The 17,919-nt window shown below is 36.8% G+C and overlaps 1 protein-coding gene across 6 annotated transcripts in view; it reads left to right on the top strand.

The window, feature by feature from the left end:
• The window catches only part of LOC110370503 (MAP kinase-interacting serine/threonine-protein kinase 1), a 72,142-nt gene that overhangs the window by 48,965 nt on the left and 5,258 nt on the right, over positions 1–17,919 (top strand). For 3 of the 6 annotated variants that reach the window (XM_021326332.3, XM_021326331.3, XM_049846978.2), the window contains 3 exons: positions 8,308–8,371; positions 16,294–16,482; positions 16,643–16,884. In XM_021326332.3, coding sequence (XP_021182007.1) covers positions 8,320–8,371; positions 16,294–16,482; positions 16,643–16,884 — 483 coding nt within the window. In that variant the 5' untranslated portion in view covers positions 8,308–8,319. Of the gene's footprint in view, positions 1–8,307; positions 8,372–10,236; positions 10,599–16,293; positions 16,483–16,642; positions 16,885–17,919 lie in introns of those variants that run through there. The other 3 variants (XM_049846976.2, XM_049846977.2, XM_021326333.3) reach the window with 2 other exon arrangements.

Consider the following 17,919-nt stretch of genomic DNA (forward strand, 5'->3'; position numbering starts at 1 on the left):
CAATTCAACATTACAAAGTGAATACCAACTTATAAATACGACGTAACATATTATACTTCCAAGTAAGGTCTGGGACAACTGTACAATAATGGTCCAACAGCGATTGCATTTCGTAGTCACCACGTAGACATTGTGTCGCGTAGCATTCGTTTGCAGCAATCTTATCGCAATCTAGACGTTCTTTCGATGAAAAATATTAAATGAAATATTCTCAACGTCTATTTATGTTTATATCAGCCATACTGAACTGGCAATTGAACTTAATCTACAATTATGAACATTCGCGTGGCGTCTTCGTGCCATCCATGCCTACGTTGGATAAAAGCTTAGTACAAAGTCTATATTTAGGTTTGAACCAATCGTTTACCCGCGGCAGCGTTCACCCGTGTCCCTCACTTATCTGGTCACATTTCTCAAATATTGTAAAAATGTAAAAACTTACTGCGGAATAAACTTTATCTTTCTCTATCTTATCGCACGTGAATTGTGTGTTTTTTTTTTGTTTACATAAACGTTGACAGCTGATGTTTTTGCTCATTTATTTTTATAAGCGAGTTTGCCTTGATCCCACGTTTTGAAATTATTATCCAATCGATCAAAGGTCTTGTCCTGATATGACTGTAACGGTGTTTAACATTACTTTGTGACGCGTATTTTTTTGTTTTCTTTGTTTTGTAACAGCAGCTATCTTACCGCGTAAAATACGCTAATGTGTGGTATTATTAAAGAACGAATAAAGTTATATAATTTGCACACTAAAGAATGGTCGTTATTAGTTTTAATGGATTCGATATGCGAATTTTATATCTTTAATAATGAACCAAATCTGTATTTTAGATTTATTTTATTGTATCCTTTTCAAAGAATGTAATATTTGTCTCAATTTAGATGTAGATTCTGTATTGTTGCTTAACCTTCACATTTAGAGTATTTTAAATGCATTGAAATAGTTTCCAATACTTAGAATAATGTAATTGCGACTGCATAGAGAAAGAATATTTCTGATTCTGTGAAATATAAGAAATACAAACAAGCAAGAAATCGATTTGAATATAAAAATAATGTTTACCTATCAAATCATTCAAGGTGATTCAAACATTACCGCGAAATATCTATAGATTTTTTTTTTATCATAGATTATTTGCTAAATTTTGGACTAAACCATCCTGTTTATCTACAAATCAGTTATCATGACGATTACAACGAAATGTTTCCTTAGAGCGCAATAACCGTATCACTGTTATTATATAACTTATCACTTCACAGTTTATTTATAAACTCTTTAGATTGTTACTCTTTAAGTAAGAAGTTGACTGAGCCATTCAGTTTATAGACGTTACCTGAGAATGTAAGATCAATAAAATTTGCCACTAATTCGTTCACTCGTTCACTCGTTTGTCTCAATATTGTTACAGATACCTATGAGGCCATATGGGTTTAGAAATCTATAAGAGGAATTATTTTGTTTGTTTGTATCTTAAAGGCTCTGAAACTATTAAACCGATTTGAAAAATTCTTTCACAGTTGGAAAGCTACTCTCTTCCCGAGTAACATGGCATATTTTATCCCGGTACGAGCAGTAGTTCCCAAGGGACGCGGGTGTAGCCACGGGAAAACGGCTAGTGTTCAATATAATCAAATACTTCACCATAATATACATACCTATGTTGATATTATCCATAAACGGATATCATTACACATTTAGGTCACCTTCCAGTTAAAGGTCGCGTTGGAATAAAAACCAACTTACATAATTGATTAGCATATATGTTTATCTAGATTCAATTGCAGTTTTTTTTCTCTATTTATTTCATATTATTTTAGAATAGAATGTTCTATCGACGTAAGTTTTATTTATTTGTTCTTATCCTAAATTGTAAATAAATTAATAAAATAAGTTTTTATATGACGCACAAAGCACATTTCTAGTCATTAAATGTCCTGGTGTGTTATTTAAGTAAATTAGCTTAATTTTGACACCTACCGATTAACTAAGGTAACGTGTTTTGTGCATTACATTTCCCAATATAAACAAATTATTAAGAGCATGAGTAAATAAATAAAAACATTGCATTTACTGTTACTCACTCCAAAATACCTGAAAAGGATCACGTAGGCAGAGCCGTGAAGCGTAAACCTAGTATACATATTACAATGACATAATAGAGTTCGCCTTGACACCTCTGTTGATCATGATCAGCGAGACTATTAGACTGGTACAGTAGACTGCACAATGCACATCAGTGGTAACTGTCATGCACCTTAACGCAATAGTAATAAGTACGATTTTTCTATAAAACTGTTACCACTGACCTGAAGTTGACTGTACGATTACACTCGGGGGAGAAAAACTAGAAACCACTGTGCTATAAATCTAGGCATATCTCTTGTTTGCATCAAGTCTTATTCTACCTTCGTTTTATTAGGTGTCTTTAAGCTGTAAAACGTCATCTAATTGATTACTATGAGGACACATTAATTAAAGCATGACGTTTATTAGTGTAGGTGCATCTACGGCTCAAAATGATTAATCATAGACTTATCTTTGCTATTACAAATCAGCTGAGTAACAATTGAAAACTATTTCTAAGCATTTCTTTAATTGACGAAAGATTAACATTGTAGATTGCCATTGTAATCTATTTACGCAGTAATTATTCAACCATACCTAACCCCTCTTAGATAAAGCAGTCAAGCCGATGTGAGAGCAACAACTTAACATGGATAAGCGGGTCATGGATGGTAAATATGAGTGATGTTGCGCACACGCATTACAAAGTTGCACACAATAAACTGCACTGGAATTGCACCGCATTTGTTCAGCCTCACCTACTTGCCTTACTGAACTGCCATTGTTTGCATACATGATTTATAATAGCTAGGAAGTGACATTTAAGACTTCCTCAAACATTCATAAAGTGTTGATATGTTAAACCCGGAATGGGACGAAATACTTTGTACGATCGAGTTATAAATAGTTATATAACAATCGATTACAGTATCGGGACTCGGTCAAACCGATAAAGTCTTACGGTTACGAGTTTAACGTAGGTGGTCCATTATTTTTGAACGTAAGGTCACGAACTATTTTCTACGACCGTGCTCTACACTGCGGTGCTTCAAACTCGAGTAATTCTAATTACGTCTACGTTTATTGTTTCAGTACCGTTTTCATAAGTTGAAACGTTCAATGAGTAATTCGTTCTCATTGAATATGTTATTTGAATCGCTATTTTAGCACTCGAGTGTAAATATTTTTGAAGGGTACATTGTACGCTGTTTACCTCTGAACTTTGCGTTTTCAGTATCAGTTTTCCTAAATAGTTATTAAATATACTGTGTGTTTAGTGTTTTGAACTTTATATAAAGTACGTAACAGTATATGGATTTCATGTCGGCGGAAGTTTTCAACCAAAAACCTAGATACAAAGCAAAATAAATATATAATTCAATAATTATATTTAATTAGTTGATAATGCTTTCGTGTTGTGGTTGCGTAATCAGATGTTTTCATAGCATTTAAGTTTATTATCAGTGTTTGGTGTACATGTACGTTTGTTTCAGGTTATCGGCGTTTTACGTAGATGTGAGATTATGTTCTGTAGGCATCGTGATACGGGAGCGTTCCTCTTTCGGACAGATGTTTTGTATTACAAATAATATTTAGGCCTTGTTATATAAACTCTGGATTTTTAATAGGAAAATTCTGAGAATTTTTGTCGAACTAGTACATGGTGAAAAACAGTTTCCAGATGTGTTTTGATCTTAAAATCTACACCCATGCTTACATTATTAACAGATGACTGTCATTATTAACAGAATAACGAATTAATTTATTCACAAAATGTTACGTCTTCTTATCTCATACTTGTTTTAAATCGAATATAAATTATGCTAAGTACAGAAGCTCATCAATTGCTTACCATTAGTTGATCTATTCAATCTTTATTAATTCGCGACCAATTATCCTTGACCGAAAGCGAGCGTGATCGACTGAAAGAATAACAATGAATTGATCTATCTATTGCGTCGTTTTCTTTACAATAAAAAACTTGTTTACTACACAATTTTGTCAGATAACTGGATTTTGCTCGGCGTGCGATTCATTTCCTTTTATAATAGAAGACATCTATTCAATAGTCAGTAAGGGATGCTAAAGCAAGGCTTGTTTTAAATTTAAAAGCATTAGTTCGCGGCACCATGGAACTTTCCACTCGGCTATGGAATTAATTTGTATGTGTTTCTGTTTAGATAAGTCTTACGATCACGCACACATGGATAGCTCGGTCGAGGTTTTAAGTAAGTTATGTGTTGACGATGACATCATGTGAGGCTCGTATGAACTCGGCATCGCACTAATCTGGCCAAACTTGTTACGAAGCGCTTGTTCATATACTTATGGTAATTATGAACATACGCTGTGTTGTTCTAAACGAGTCGAACAGACCAATAATACATTTTATATCAACGAAAATGTTTCAATAAACAAATCAAAAATATCCTTTTAGCCATCATAAAGAACGATGATTCTGGTCTTTAAATATTCTATAGACTTTTCAAGGTACCTAAAGACTGTTTACAAACTCGTTCTGTATTCGTAGTATATTTTTCTCGTTGTCAGTTTATACGTGGCCATCACTTGTGGCAGAGTGCATCGAACCCGCAGATAATAATGTTTTTTTTTCGTCTGCTCATATGGAATTGGAAATTTTGGACAATCTGAATTTAAAATGGGTCTGTCCTTGACCAAAGTCCTCGTGTAGCAAACCATTAAGATGCAGGTGACAATATTATCGTTACCGTTTCTGTATTTAATCTAGTTTATAAATAAATGTTAAGATTTTTCCTAGCCCTGGATATAAATAATTGGTATTATTTTCTATCTCTTGGCGTTTCAATGCTTGGTCCTTAATTAGATGTTATTAATAAAGGATTAAAAATCTCTAGAGTACCTAAAGACTGTTTCATAATGCAATGCATTATTAGAAGGTGTACCTAACAGAGTTTGTGATATCATCTGCTTTGCGTCAAAAATGACCAGTTACGTGAACCAAAAATATAAGCTAGTAGGTATTATTATGTCACTTACATTCATACAAACGCCTACTAAAGCATTATGTATACGCTACATCCAGTCTCCATTATTATTATAATTGATACTGGTAAACAATACTAACCTATAAAGCTACTCATAAATTGTTAAATCGTGTTAACCGCAAGCGAAGCCGGTGTAGTTTATCTGACACGCATAAGTGTCAGACCGCCATTCGTGGTTGCTCGCTGCGCATACGACCCAATTATTATAATTGATTGTTTTGTACCGTAATTCGCATTCCGCCTCATTGTCTAGTGTTTGCAAAAATGCAGACTGTGCTGTTGATTATTTTGCCTTTGCTTTCGTTGTTTTGTGAAAATCTCCCGTTAGAACGCTCTCAGTTATAGCCTCGAGATAGTACAATTCCCGATAAACACAGCTAAGCTCCCCTATTTTACTGGACCTAAAACTGTCTCCGCTGGCCTGCGTGGGATGACTCGCCCACACACTGCTGTTCCCCTCGGCGATCAAAGGCGACGGCAACTGATATTGATTAGTACTTCGCAGGTCATTTCGTACAGCAGGACCGTATAAGTCAGTCTCCTTTGTAATATCTTCAATTTACGGTCAAATTCATACTTTGAAATCACCAACTTGCCGGCTATTCTTGCTAGTTGGTACACTGTTGAAATTATATAGCTGTTTATTGACGTCAATCGTCTTTACTGCCCATTCATTCGTGCCTCGTAGATTACCTCAAAATTTGCATTTGTTATGAGATACAGACATAATTGTTTTGTTGCATTTAAACTTGGTTACCTATTCTGTCCTTTACTGGAGCTGTGATTACTGGTATTTATAACTCATATAATGGGACGTGTTTATTATTACCGATACAACTATGTAGAAAAGGAAACCATGTCTTGCACTTGCGTTATTATTTTCTACTTTCCAATGTAGAACGCTACACCAAACAAAATAAATCAGGAGAGGGAAACATGATTAAACTTTCAGTCTTTTCTCCGAAGTAACGGAAAAAATGCGAAAAAGATCTTCAATATGTAACGCTTAACATTATTTATCCTGTACAAAAGAACAGAAATAATAATGCAAATCACTTTGACAAGTCAACAAATCCTCTCAAAGTTGCTTGTCCTGGTATCCAATAAGATGTTTACAGTGAACAGCTATATTAAGATTCAGAGGCTGGGATCATGAAATGCTAAAGGTATTCAGATGTACATACTCTGGTAGTGAGGTGATCGACACGGCATCACCGCTGTGAGCCTCACATGTATTAAACATTACACAAGAGAACAGCGCAAAAAGTTTCCATCAGCATTGCAAATATGTTTTTCCGTAACCTTGGTTTGGGTGACCGTATAATAAATACACTGGATAGCAATAAAAACTGTCCACCCTTCGCAAAATACTGACCAGTTTACTTCAAATGAATTAAGTCTATACAAACGACAATAAAATTGGTTTGTGTATATTTGGATGATTTGTGAGGTCGAGGAATTAGGTATTAATTTATTAAATGTTTACAAATTCTCAACAAGAAAGCTGTCACAACAACATGATAATGATTGCTGATCGATACACCTTTAATATTCATTTCCCTGCTAATGCGATAAGCCAGAATTTGCGATTCTTGTCAATGACCTAAGAATTAAAGAAGAACTCCAAAAAACACTTCTACAAAATAAAGTAATTCTATAATCATTTAATTAAAAATCTGGGCCGCTTCAAGTACGCTCTGCTGTTCCATCTGATATATTATGCGTGTTTTGCTTCGGTAGTTATCTTTGATTTAGAAATGTTTCACGGTGCGTACCAACTTTCGTTAAGGCCAGTGTTCGCGTTGTATAATGAGTAAAATCATAAGAGAGCTCTTTCATACGTTTCTGTTGTCTATTGTTGTGCCTAGAAAATCTTGTATGTGAAAAAACAATGCGTATACTTTGCCACGCGCTTACAAACCTTTGCACTGTCATCTATCTCGATCTTTTACAACAGAACAATTTTATAGTCAATTAAGTTTCTCTAATGATTTTCAGATTTCTAAATGCTTGTCTGTTATGTATTGAAAATAATCAGCTTAACTTTAACTATAGTTCAGAATCCATTTTCATATTTGGTGTTATATTGAGGATTCATTTTAAGTATCCCATCTGCTCGTCCCTCGAAAGTTCTGGTTGGTCCTCAATTCTTATAAATTATGGTAATAACACGTCGGTACTGCAATCTATTTTTGTCGATGACACCAGGCTTTTTCTGATTACTCTTATGATTTATTCATATTGCTCCCCTTATTAAAATTCTATTGCAGCAATGATATAACCCGGTGTTGCACTTTTGTCTTTGAAAAGTACTCTTCACCTCAGTCTATGTTACTTGATTGTTTGACTTCTTCTCAACATGTTTATGTTGTTACTTGATTGATTATGCATCGCATTCTAAACTTCATCACTTCTTGGTTTGTGAGCAAACCTGTTTGAATGTAGGTAGCTGTTTATATTACTTTTTTTTTTAAAGTCCTCACTCCATCTCCAAAGTAAATATTTGGACAATTCTTTATTTGTTTTTAAATTTTAGTGCGCGTCCGCTAAGTACGAATACGCTGATTATGTAAAATGTTTGTTGATGCTCTGTCATCTTTCCAAGAAAATTACGATCAATTCTCCGAATTTGAACTGGGTGTATAATTATTTTGGTGATCACTAAATCGGTTTATTTTTTGCTGAATACCTCCTCACATTATTTTTTTCTTGATAATCTTTTCTTAAAGTAGCCAAATGATTTTTTGTAGTACCTCTTTGTCCCAATATCAGGTGCACCTGAACTATGGTCGATGGCGTACGTGATCCGATTCAATGTTAGATTGAACGCCAACCAAACCCAAAAATTCAATACAAGGGACAAAAAACCGATCCTCGGGAATACCCAGATGCAGTCCTTACGTACGAACAACAGTTGATGCCTTTGTAATGTAGGCTTTTCAAATTTGGGTTCTATGAGTGAGCATTGTAAGTTTAATATTATTTGTGACCTTTGCTAAGGGGCCATCTAATAAATTTTGGATGAATAGATTTAGGTACAACTAGCTATAAACGAGCCCCAAGGAGTGCTAGCGACGTGGTTATGTAATAGCGTTAGAGAGACGAATAATTTAGACAAGTGTGGGCAGAACCAGAAACACTTCGTTATCTAGCAACGTAAGCATCTACATGGAGACTTCGTGTTTTGAATCCAGTTTTGTCTTTTTACAGAGCCCCTTCGAAATGGATGAAGATGCTGATATCAACGCTATCATTTGGAAAGTATTAAAAACAGGTTAGCCTTGCATACCTACTATTGTTTTTAAGTTCTCATTGTTTTCAAAATAGACCAATTAAGTACGTCAGATTGATTGATAGTCGCTAATTATTATGCTTTGATTACTATCGATATTTGTGTTGCTATGAAGTCCACTTACTAAGTAATGACTACAGAGCTTTGTAACGGATTTGCTACTTCAATCCAAACCTAAACAAAGAAAGGGATCCCGGTTGACTACTGCGCAGTTGAAGCTCTCTACCCCACTACCCATCTGTAGAACCCACACCAACACTCTCACCCCTGCGTTAACCGTTTTTGACAAATACTGGGCGTTTTTTTCGTCCCTTTGTTGTTTAGTGTGTAAAAATTCTCAGAACCTACGCTAAGCTTTTTTATACCGGATAACAAGTGACTACAGGGAAACCCCTCAAAATCTGACCCAAAATGGACAGACACCCTTTACGCAACAAATTATCGCGAAATTGCAGGCTTTTGGCTTCCGTTGAATTTAAGACCTATCTGGTTACCTAACCGGCGAAACAAAGTCTCTAAGAAAACAAGTTTTACATACATAAGATTGATATTGTAGATTTTATAGATCATTACTCAAATCGCACAACAGTCTGTTGCGCAGAATGTTGATTCTGCAAATTAGATCATCCGACAATGTTTTTTGGAGATAAGCAAGATGAGGCGTTATCATTTTATTATCATCACAGCGTTGACTGATCTGAAAACACCTGATTCTTATAGCTTGAATACATTGTAGTATCCACATCAATGATGTGTTAGATGAAATTAGAATGCTGCAATGGCTACAATTTTCTGTATTTAAATAACTTGATTGTCGGTAATACCACTAAATTGAAGAGAAGCCGTAGTAAGTATGCGGTAATTCGTTATTGACTTGCAGTACTATCTGCTAGGGTTATGTTATTGTTATTGTCGGTCACGTAGGCCAGCGAGCGAGAAGGCTGCGCAACAGAGACGGCGCGTGTGGGAAGAGCTGCGCAGCTTGGGCTATAAGTTAGAGTAGGAAGGAGAAGTGGCGTGACAACAAACAAACATGGCGGCGCCGGTTGCCGGTTGGACCGGTTGGGGCGAACCACGTGCGTTTTGCGTTGTGCACTCGTTCCCGTATCTTGTTTGTCAACAAATGCCCTGTGAAGGTCATCCATGGGAGGGTTAGGAAGACAAAGGAATCCCTGTTGCGTAACAACTTTTAAAAAGAATATTATAAGAATAAAAGCAGATGACCGGTATTCGAATCTAAAGCTGCTCTGTAGATTTTATTTGAAAAGGTGATGTAATAGAGGTGCGCGGATGTAGTCGTTCATTCAGACTTCATATCATTAATGCTGTTTAATGATAATAAGTTACCTAATCATTAACAGTCATATGTTAAAGGACAGCTAATATTAGAGATGAAAATGAATATTTAGTGAAAGATATTCATTCGTTTTTAATGACCATAATGTATTTCATGAAATACTGGCAAATGTAGTTTACATAGACGTGGATTGATGATAAAATTATTTAATCAATGGCGCAAAAAAATTAAGCAGACTCGAAATGGAACACTAGGTATTTTCCTTAATGAACATCTGGTATATTTTGTTTTGGTCGGTGTATGTCTACTTCGAAGCAAAGATATAAGTAGAAGATAGGTATAAAGTTATATAGATGCTTAGTTACGACGACGAGCGACGTGGAGAAAAAATGAACGACAAAAAATATAAACACGTCAGCAGTGCGAGCGAGCACGCATGCGCGCGGGCGAGAGAGGCTACAACAACGACGACACAGCTTTGCGAACGATGGAGATTGAGGGGCGAGGGGCGCGGGGGGCCTGTGTATGTGCGCGCCGGGTTGAACCGGCTACTCGAACGACTCCTCAGTTGGATTTAAGAACATCGGACGGGCGGGCGTGTGTAGGATGGATCGCTAACGACACCAACAGTTTTTTTCATTCCGCCTTCTAGCAGTGTTTGTTTATTACCTTCCGGCACATTTTCCGTAAATCCTTCTCGACCGTGGTGCTTTATAATTTAATTTAGGCGTTTTTTTTTCTACCTTAACTTTAACGCCGTTCCGATTTCACGTCGAGAAGGCGGCCGCCACAAGTTTGAAAGCGGCTTTTCAAGAGTAGTACACCTACTCGTTATAATTCTCAATATCGCTGTATCAACGCATCAAGCAATCAGGATGGTGAAGAAGGTATCAGAAGAGAGTGTGGATAGTGGTAAGTTGACTTCATCATTATTTTCATACGATGGCTGCTCATTTAGCGCAAGTCACAGACTTTTATTTTCATACATCTGTCGACCGGCTTTTTGTGCCTACTGCGTAGTTGAATCAGCATATTATTGGTTTAATTAATTCTTGAAACGACTAAATGAGTAACCATTTCAGTTAATCTTGCAATAGTAGTTAGTTGAGCAATTTAGAGCTTCCAAAATGAGATTGCTAATTAGAATCAGTTAGACAGCTGCTTTAGAACTCGGTTTTTCAGTTCATTTTCAGATTTAATGCAGCGAGAGGTTCATTCACTTATGATGTACATATTTCAAAAAAGTCAGTTTATCAAAATTCTTTATCAAATGTTTTGTTTTTAAAACGACTCCAAACATTAACAGCCTTTTACAAACGAATGATGTAGGCACGATATCTACAGCTGGTTTACGTATATTTAGAATTGCATCATTTTGTTAAGATTTATCATCTAGAACCGCTTCATCATGATCAATTGTAAACTTCATATCAACGATTGCGTCATGTGCCGGTGTATCACACCTTTTGACACCTTTAATTTATTTAGCCTCTTGATCATTAAATTCTGATACTGTAATCAGCTGTTCATGTTCGCCCACGTATATCTACGTATAGTATACATATGTATTGTTATATTCTTGGTTACGAATGCATTTTTACGATTGGCTGAGACTTCAGCGTTTGAATGTCAAGATCGATCATTAAATGAATTATTGCATTGTCCTTGGTTGTTTTCATAAAGGTATTATTGTTAATAACCCATTGATGTGCTGCACTGACCACACTCAATGCATTGCAATTTAAACTTAGGATTTTATGACTAGTGACGTGTGATTGTTACTGCCGTTTACTTTGTGCTAGGTATTTCCATTTTACTCTGTTTTGTTACTCCTGTTGAAATTGTGATTTGCTTATATCTGTAACAGTGTTTACGTTCTTCAATCTCATTGTTTGGAGTTAAGAGAATAATCGCTAAGTGTGATTTACTTTCAAATGTCAAAGTTCGCGTTATACGGAGCGAGCGTTGACCGGTCAGCCAGCACACTATTTCACAATCCGCAATTTCGCAACGTTTACTGAATCCGAGTCGTTATTATGTTTATGATATTACTAAGGAACACATTCAGCAGTTTTATTACTGCTAACTTAAATGATATAATAAATGTGTTTCCTGTTCACATTATCGCATTATTTGGTTTTAATTCTGTAGCTGTTGCTTAGTTACATTTACCTACTCCCAAAATTATGTTTTCGAAATGAATTGCTAATGCAGAAGAACGAATAGTCAATTAATATTTATTTATCTTACTGTCAAATGTATCGGATGACATGGCATTTCAAAATGTGATTGGTCATTTCATATTGTTTTTCTTGACTGATTCCATTATGACGAAAAATATGTAAATTTTACGAGCTCAGGCCTAGGAATTCCTCATTAACGAAAATTTGAGGTATCTGCAAAACTTAATCCACTTTCGATGTTTAACAACAAAGTATTGTTGCTTTTCAACTTATCTAAATCTTTCTTTTCATATCAGGCTGTTAAATTTCAAGAAAGTTGTCAAACAACCCCGGTATGGAATGCGTGTAATGAGCAAAATTATATTTATGTGTGTTTGTATTGTACGGCACATTTTTGATTTTCCTCGCCTCCTCATATCACACTTTATTGGTTGTTATTGATCCACTGTTTTAAAACTAAATTGGTAAGAATGCGTTTATAATTTCATGCAGTTTCATTACTCTCCACGGTTTCAATTCAACATGGCCGCTGGAGCGCGTCGCCCCACGGCGTTCATGGCCAAGGTCACCTACTAAAACAAAACTGCGCACTAGTGTTACAGAATTTATATAATATCTTGGGAATTCTGTTGTTTTGTAACAGATGTTGCCTTTCTTCGTGCCTTTTTTATTTTCTTCTGAATCAGAATGGGCAACCCTAATATCTGAAACTTTTCTTATAACTTCGGGATGTTTTCATAATTATATCTACCCCTCTTCATAGTTAAAAATAACTAGTAACTATCAAAATAGCTACGTGGAACGTGTTGAAAATAAATAAAGATTTATTCGCTCAGTTTTTTCAACGAATGCTTGAAATTTTTAAACAATCAAATGCTGTAAAATTTAAATCGGCGTTGATTGGAATCAGTCAATCGTGTCCATCGGCTGAGTAAAACAGAGTAACCTTGACCGTGACGGACTTCACGTTTGTTCCGGTGTAATATCAAACTGCGCTCCCTTCACCTCGTGTGCATACCCCTCTTGCTCCTTTTGCAAATCGATCTGTCCATACTTGCATAGCTCGCAATTCGTACCAGATAAACAGTACTCCTCTCATCCCCTTTCATATCGATTGCACCATGAATGGTGGTTCTTACTGTTTGGTCTCCCATTTATGTGGATGTTCAATGTATCCTTTTATATCACGACAAGCTATCAAGATTCACCTATGCCATTTATGCAAGTTGTAAGCATCCTTTCCAATATTACCATTCTGGTTTAGTATAACTAGCCTTCGTCTACGGAACCAAAATTGGATGTTTGAAGTCGTGTTGCTGTTGGGTATTTTTTGTCATTTGCTACATTCATATGCGTTATCTTTAGTCAGGGGGCAGAATCAGCAGTGAGTGAAAGTGGTTCGTTACATGCTGTAGCTATTGGTATATTGAAACGCCCTAGTTGAAGTTTCACCTAGATATTATCGTTCAGTTCGGTTGCAGTGCCAGGCCGAGTTGGCAGTTTATTCATCACCACTTTAACCGTCGACTTTGATCTTTGATTATAATGATTATGACGGATTGGTCGACCAATTTAGAAATTACATTAAAGGCATTTGCAATGCTTGGTTATTTTGTTTACGAAAGTTTTTATTGTGATCTCTATTTTCATGAGTACAATTATTTTTTCGCAGTTTGCGAAATTGTGGATTTAAATTCGAAATTGGACAGATCATGAAGCTGAGCATGTCTATCAATGTCTGTTTCGCGTTAGAAGCTAATTGAATCTTCAAAAATGCATTCGTTATTTGCTGTGATTAGAAAGCAGTGATTTTGAATAGCTTAAGGGTACAAAACAAAAGCATAATAGGCCTGCAATCGGCAACTAGAGAGCGTATTCGTGGCCAAGCGCTTATGCCTGCCTACCAGATTAGAAAGTAGAAACATACAACTGAGGGCATAAAGTCGTGGCGACAATTTTGCTCCAGAGTACACGTTGATATCCAATCCAGCCAATATATCTCTATCAGGAATTATTTGTTATTACTTAGTCTAACAAATGTATGTTACTCGCATGAATACACATTTATCCGTCGATTTACATGATTGCTGGGTTAATTTGCGGAACAACGTTTAGTATTTTTAATGAGTTCGTGGTTATTAAGTTTCGTTATTAAGGCTAGAATGTATTGAACAAATAAAATTAATGCTATTCTTAGGCAAAATTCGGTTGACAATACAATCGTTATAATTTTGATAGTCTTTTGTTTGTTATTTGGGTCAACCATTGTTTCACCTCGACCTCGCGTAATTCTAGCATCAAACTCAGTGGGAGGATTTTGAAAATGTTTTAGAAGTTTGTTGTTGTGTACTTGTGTGGCTGCTGCGGTCGCTGAGGTGTTTTACGTAACCAGCCACGCTGCAAGGCAAGTGCTTCGCCACGTGGTGCTGCGCGGGACGAGGAATCACGCGACGTACATGCGATACCATAAGACAAGTGTACAATTACTTCGTGGCCAGGAATTAAATCTTGTATCAGTAATTGAACTGATTGCTCCTAACGTTTCTTACGCGCTTGCGTTCCGCACCCATTGACGTGGCGCTTCGTGGACAAAGCGAACATTTTCGAATGCTGCCGTCGACATCATTTTTGGAGTTTTGATTTGGCTTTTTGGGTATTTATTTTTAATTTTAATAAAGCCCAAGGTAATACGTGGGTTGCGTTATTGTGTCGCATTATATTTGGGTTTGAGTAGCAACCAGCCGATGACTCAGTCACTGTCGTTTTTAGTATCAGGAAGGTTTCCTTGTTGTGGTGCGATACCGTAATGTTTGTATACAGACGGTTTTGTTTAGCGATATTCATGAACGGACGTACACTGTACAGCGCTTGCTTTGAGCGCTTATTCCTGTGGAAATTTAGAACAATTTAGTATTTAAACAGGAAGTTTCTATGTTGAAACGGGTGATTGTATGCGTAGGCGTGCCTCGGGCTGATTGTTAGAGGCATACAAGCCGTATGGCTATTGCGCATTCGGCTTGTTGTCGTGCAGCCCATGTTTAGGTCATCGCGTGCTGTAATTAATTCTTAAGTTTCGTTTTTATCATTCATTATGACGAATGGACCGAATAAACACGCAATGCTGACGCATTATTCAACCGTTTATTGAACGTGCATTTCATTTAAAGCTACAGCCCAACTAGGAAGATGAAACCAAGCGAATAAATGTCCACCAATACGGATCACGTAGGCACTGATTGATTCTAATTCCTCCGTCGTTCAGTGTCCCTCGTCAGGCTTATTTGTTTCATGTATGGTTTACTGATTTAGCAGTTTATATGCTAACTAAGATAGGCTCTAATTGAAACTGTTGAAGTATAATTTTGTATTGATGATAATTATGTAGGTAGGTACATATATTGAACAGGCCTAAAAGTTATCTAACTGTCCATGTAATATTGATTTTGTAAGTTTGATAGCTTATAACAGAGTTCAGAGCGAGTAGTGATTTGCTTCTTCTAGTAGGAGTCGATGCAACTTGGCTAGTTTTTACGCCAAGAGGCCGAGTGATCGCGTAACGTGGGCGCGCGTACGCAGCGCCTGGGTGCGGCCATGTAGGTCGTTGAACCGGCTTTGTTTGCCAGCTCAGCGTGCACAGTCACGTCTCACGTCAGAATTATATTATCGATGACAGCCGTCACATTTGCCCTGATAGGACAAACTTTTGTTCCGGGATTGCTTCAACTCTTTGTCGACCCGAAAAGTCTTTTCCATTTACTATTCACGTTTGGATGTTGATAACAGTTTTACATGCTGTTATTTAATGGTTGATGAATTTTAATGCAACCTAAACACAGTGAAGAGTTCTAACAATAGCTGGCACAAGCGAAGTGAGAGCCGTCTCGACGATGACGACGTCTTGCAGACGCTAGTTATTGTGGTAGCGGCCTGCCTACGCAATGTTCCGCGTTCACACATAAAACAAGGGATGTCGCCATAACTCGCTAATGTAGTCATAGTCAAAGCAGTTTCATAGCGAACACTTGTAGCTTTGTGGGAGGTTGTTTAGAAACAATGGTCTATCACTATACTTCAATTCGTTTTGTAAAACGTTGCTCACAGATCTTCTCTTTCCGATACAACAACTTCTAAAAAACATTTGAATGTAAACACATAAAAAATATAAACAAAAACAATTTACAACTATCAAATGGAAAAGAGTGTCAATGAAAAACAGGCTACAAAAACAGTTAATTCACGTTAGACATAACTGACAAAAACCGGCATAGAATTCCGCATACCTACCTAATTTACTGTCGTCAAGAGCTACAAAATCAATTCGACCTGAAATGAGTTCGTGAATCTCAACGATGCTTGAGTAAATTATTTTAACGAATTTACATGTGATGATTAGTTTATTAATGTTTCTTTTGTTTTGTCTCCAGGTGTGGGCCGCTGCAGCAGCCAGTCGGGCAGTGAGCGCGAATCGGACGAGAGCCCCAGAGGCAACGAGCCGTCAGCTCCCGTCCCCATCCCCGACAGTGAGGACTTGCAGCGGCGCAAGGAAGAGGCGCGCAGGAAGCGCCGTAGGAAGAAGCGCTCTGGGAGCTCCGTTGTCACGTCATGTTTCCAAGGTAAGCACTAATATTTGACAAAAGAAGCCTTATCTCGGATTAGTCTGCATATTAGCTCAGCTGATGATATCATTTTTCTAGATAACAGGATTAATAAAGTCTGAAAACAACAGTTCTCTTCAGTATCATGGGCTAACGAATATTGTATATTTGTTCACAGACCTCTACAAGCTTACAGGCGAGGTTTTAGGCGAGGGCGCGTACGCCTCGGTACAGACGTGCGTCAACATCTACACGGGCCAGGAATTCGCAGTGAAGATCATCGACAAAGTGCCGGGGCACGCCCGCGCCAGGGTGTTCCGCGAGGTGGAGACCTTCCACTACTGCCAGGGACACCCGAACATAATCCAGCTCATTGAATTCTTTGAGGACACAGACAAGTTCTACCTTGTCTTCGAGAAGGTGAGACTCATTTAGAAATACAGACTTACAGAAATCATAAAGAAATTCTAAATATTCCTTATTGAGTCCAATTCCAATTTCAACTGATCCAATTTCGGCCGGTCTCTGCTCCCTAGCCCCCAGGCGTTGACTGTTCTCCGCTCTATAAAAACGTGGCCCAACTTTCATCTATTTGTCGTTACCCAATTTAATATTTTTCCTTTTCCCAGAATTTGTATTACGGTACGACGTCTTTGATGTCAAGTTTTCTTTAACAATTCGTTTGATGTTAAATTCCTTTTGACTACTTATTTCGTTGTTATCACTTAATTGAGTGTCTTTTTAGTTTGGCCTACGGGGATTATGCCAGGTATACAGTTAGCAAACATTTTGTATAAAGTAGGAGGAACATTGTAGGCACTGATTTTACCTGCTGTAACTTCTTTTATGTCCAAAATAGAATGAAACATTTTATTCACGTCAATCATTATTGTTGTGATAATGAGGGAGTTCATTGATGGTACATACTGTAGTTAATAAATAAAGTGACGCACTGTTACGGAATTTATAATTTTCATAATTACTCATATTGTCGCAGCAACTTCGTGTGGGAGACTGTCTTGTTTTAAAATTACATAATTCTTATGATGGACTGCTCTGGGAAATAAATTAACATAATTACATTCCAATTTTCGTCACAGTTTAGTCCTTTTGTATCTTCTTTAATTACAAATGCGTACAACCCGTATAACCTTAACAAACTCATGTAACTTTGCTAGGTATGCACTATTCCGATTGTTCGCGTAATCTGTGAAATATTCAAAGCCTTTGTTTCGAAGGTATAATTAGAATACCTAACCTTTGTGGTTACATCAATATGGGTCAATGTAACACTTTTTTATCGTTATTTCCTAAATCATCATTCATCAATCATGATTTTTATTTATCCTCTTTATCATATTTTTTGCCTTATTAGCAAGTATTGTGAGCGTCAATAATTGTAACGCATTTCACAATGAGTCAGCCGACACATGTTGTACACCACATTTTAACAAT

Source organism: Helicoverpa armigera, chromosome 4 (assembly GCF_030705265.1).
Source record: "Helicoverpa armigera isolate CAAS_96S chromosome 4, ASM3070526v1, whole genome shotgun sequence".
Taxonomy (NCBI): domain Eukaryota; kingdom Metazoa; phylum Arthropoda; class Insecta; order Lepidoptera; family Noctuidae; genus Helicoverpa; species Helicoverpa armigera.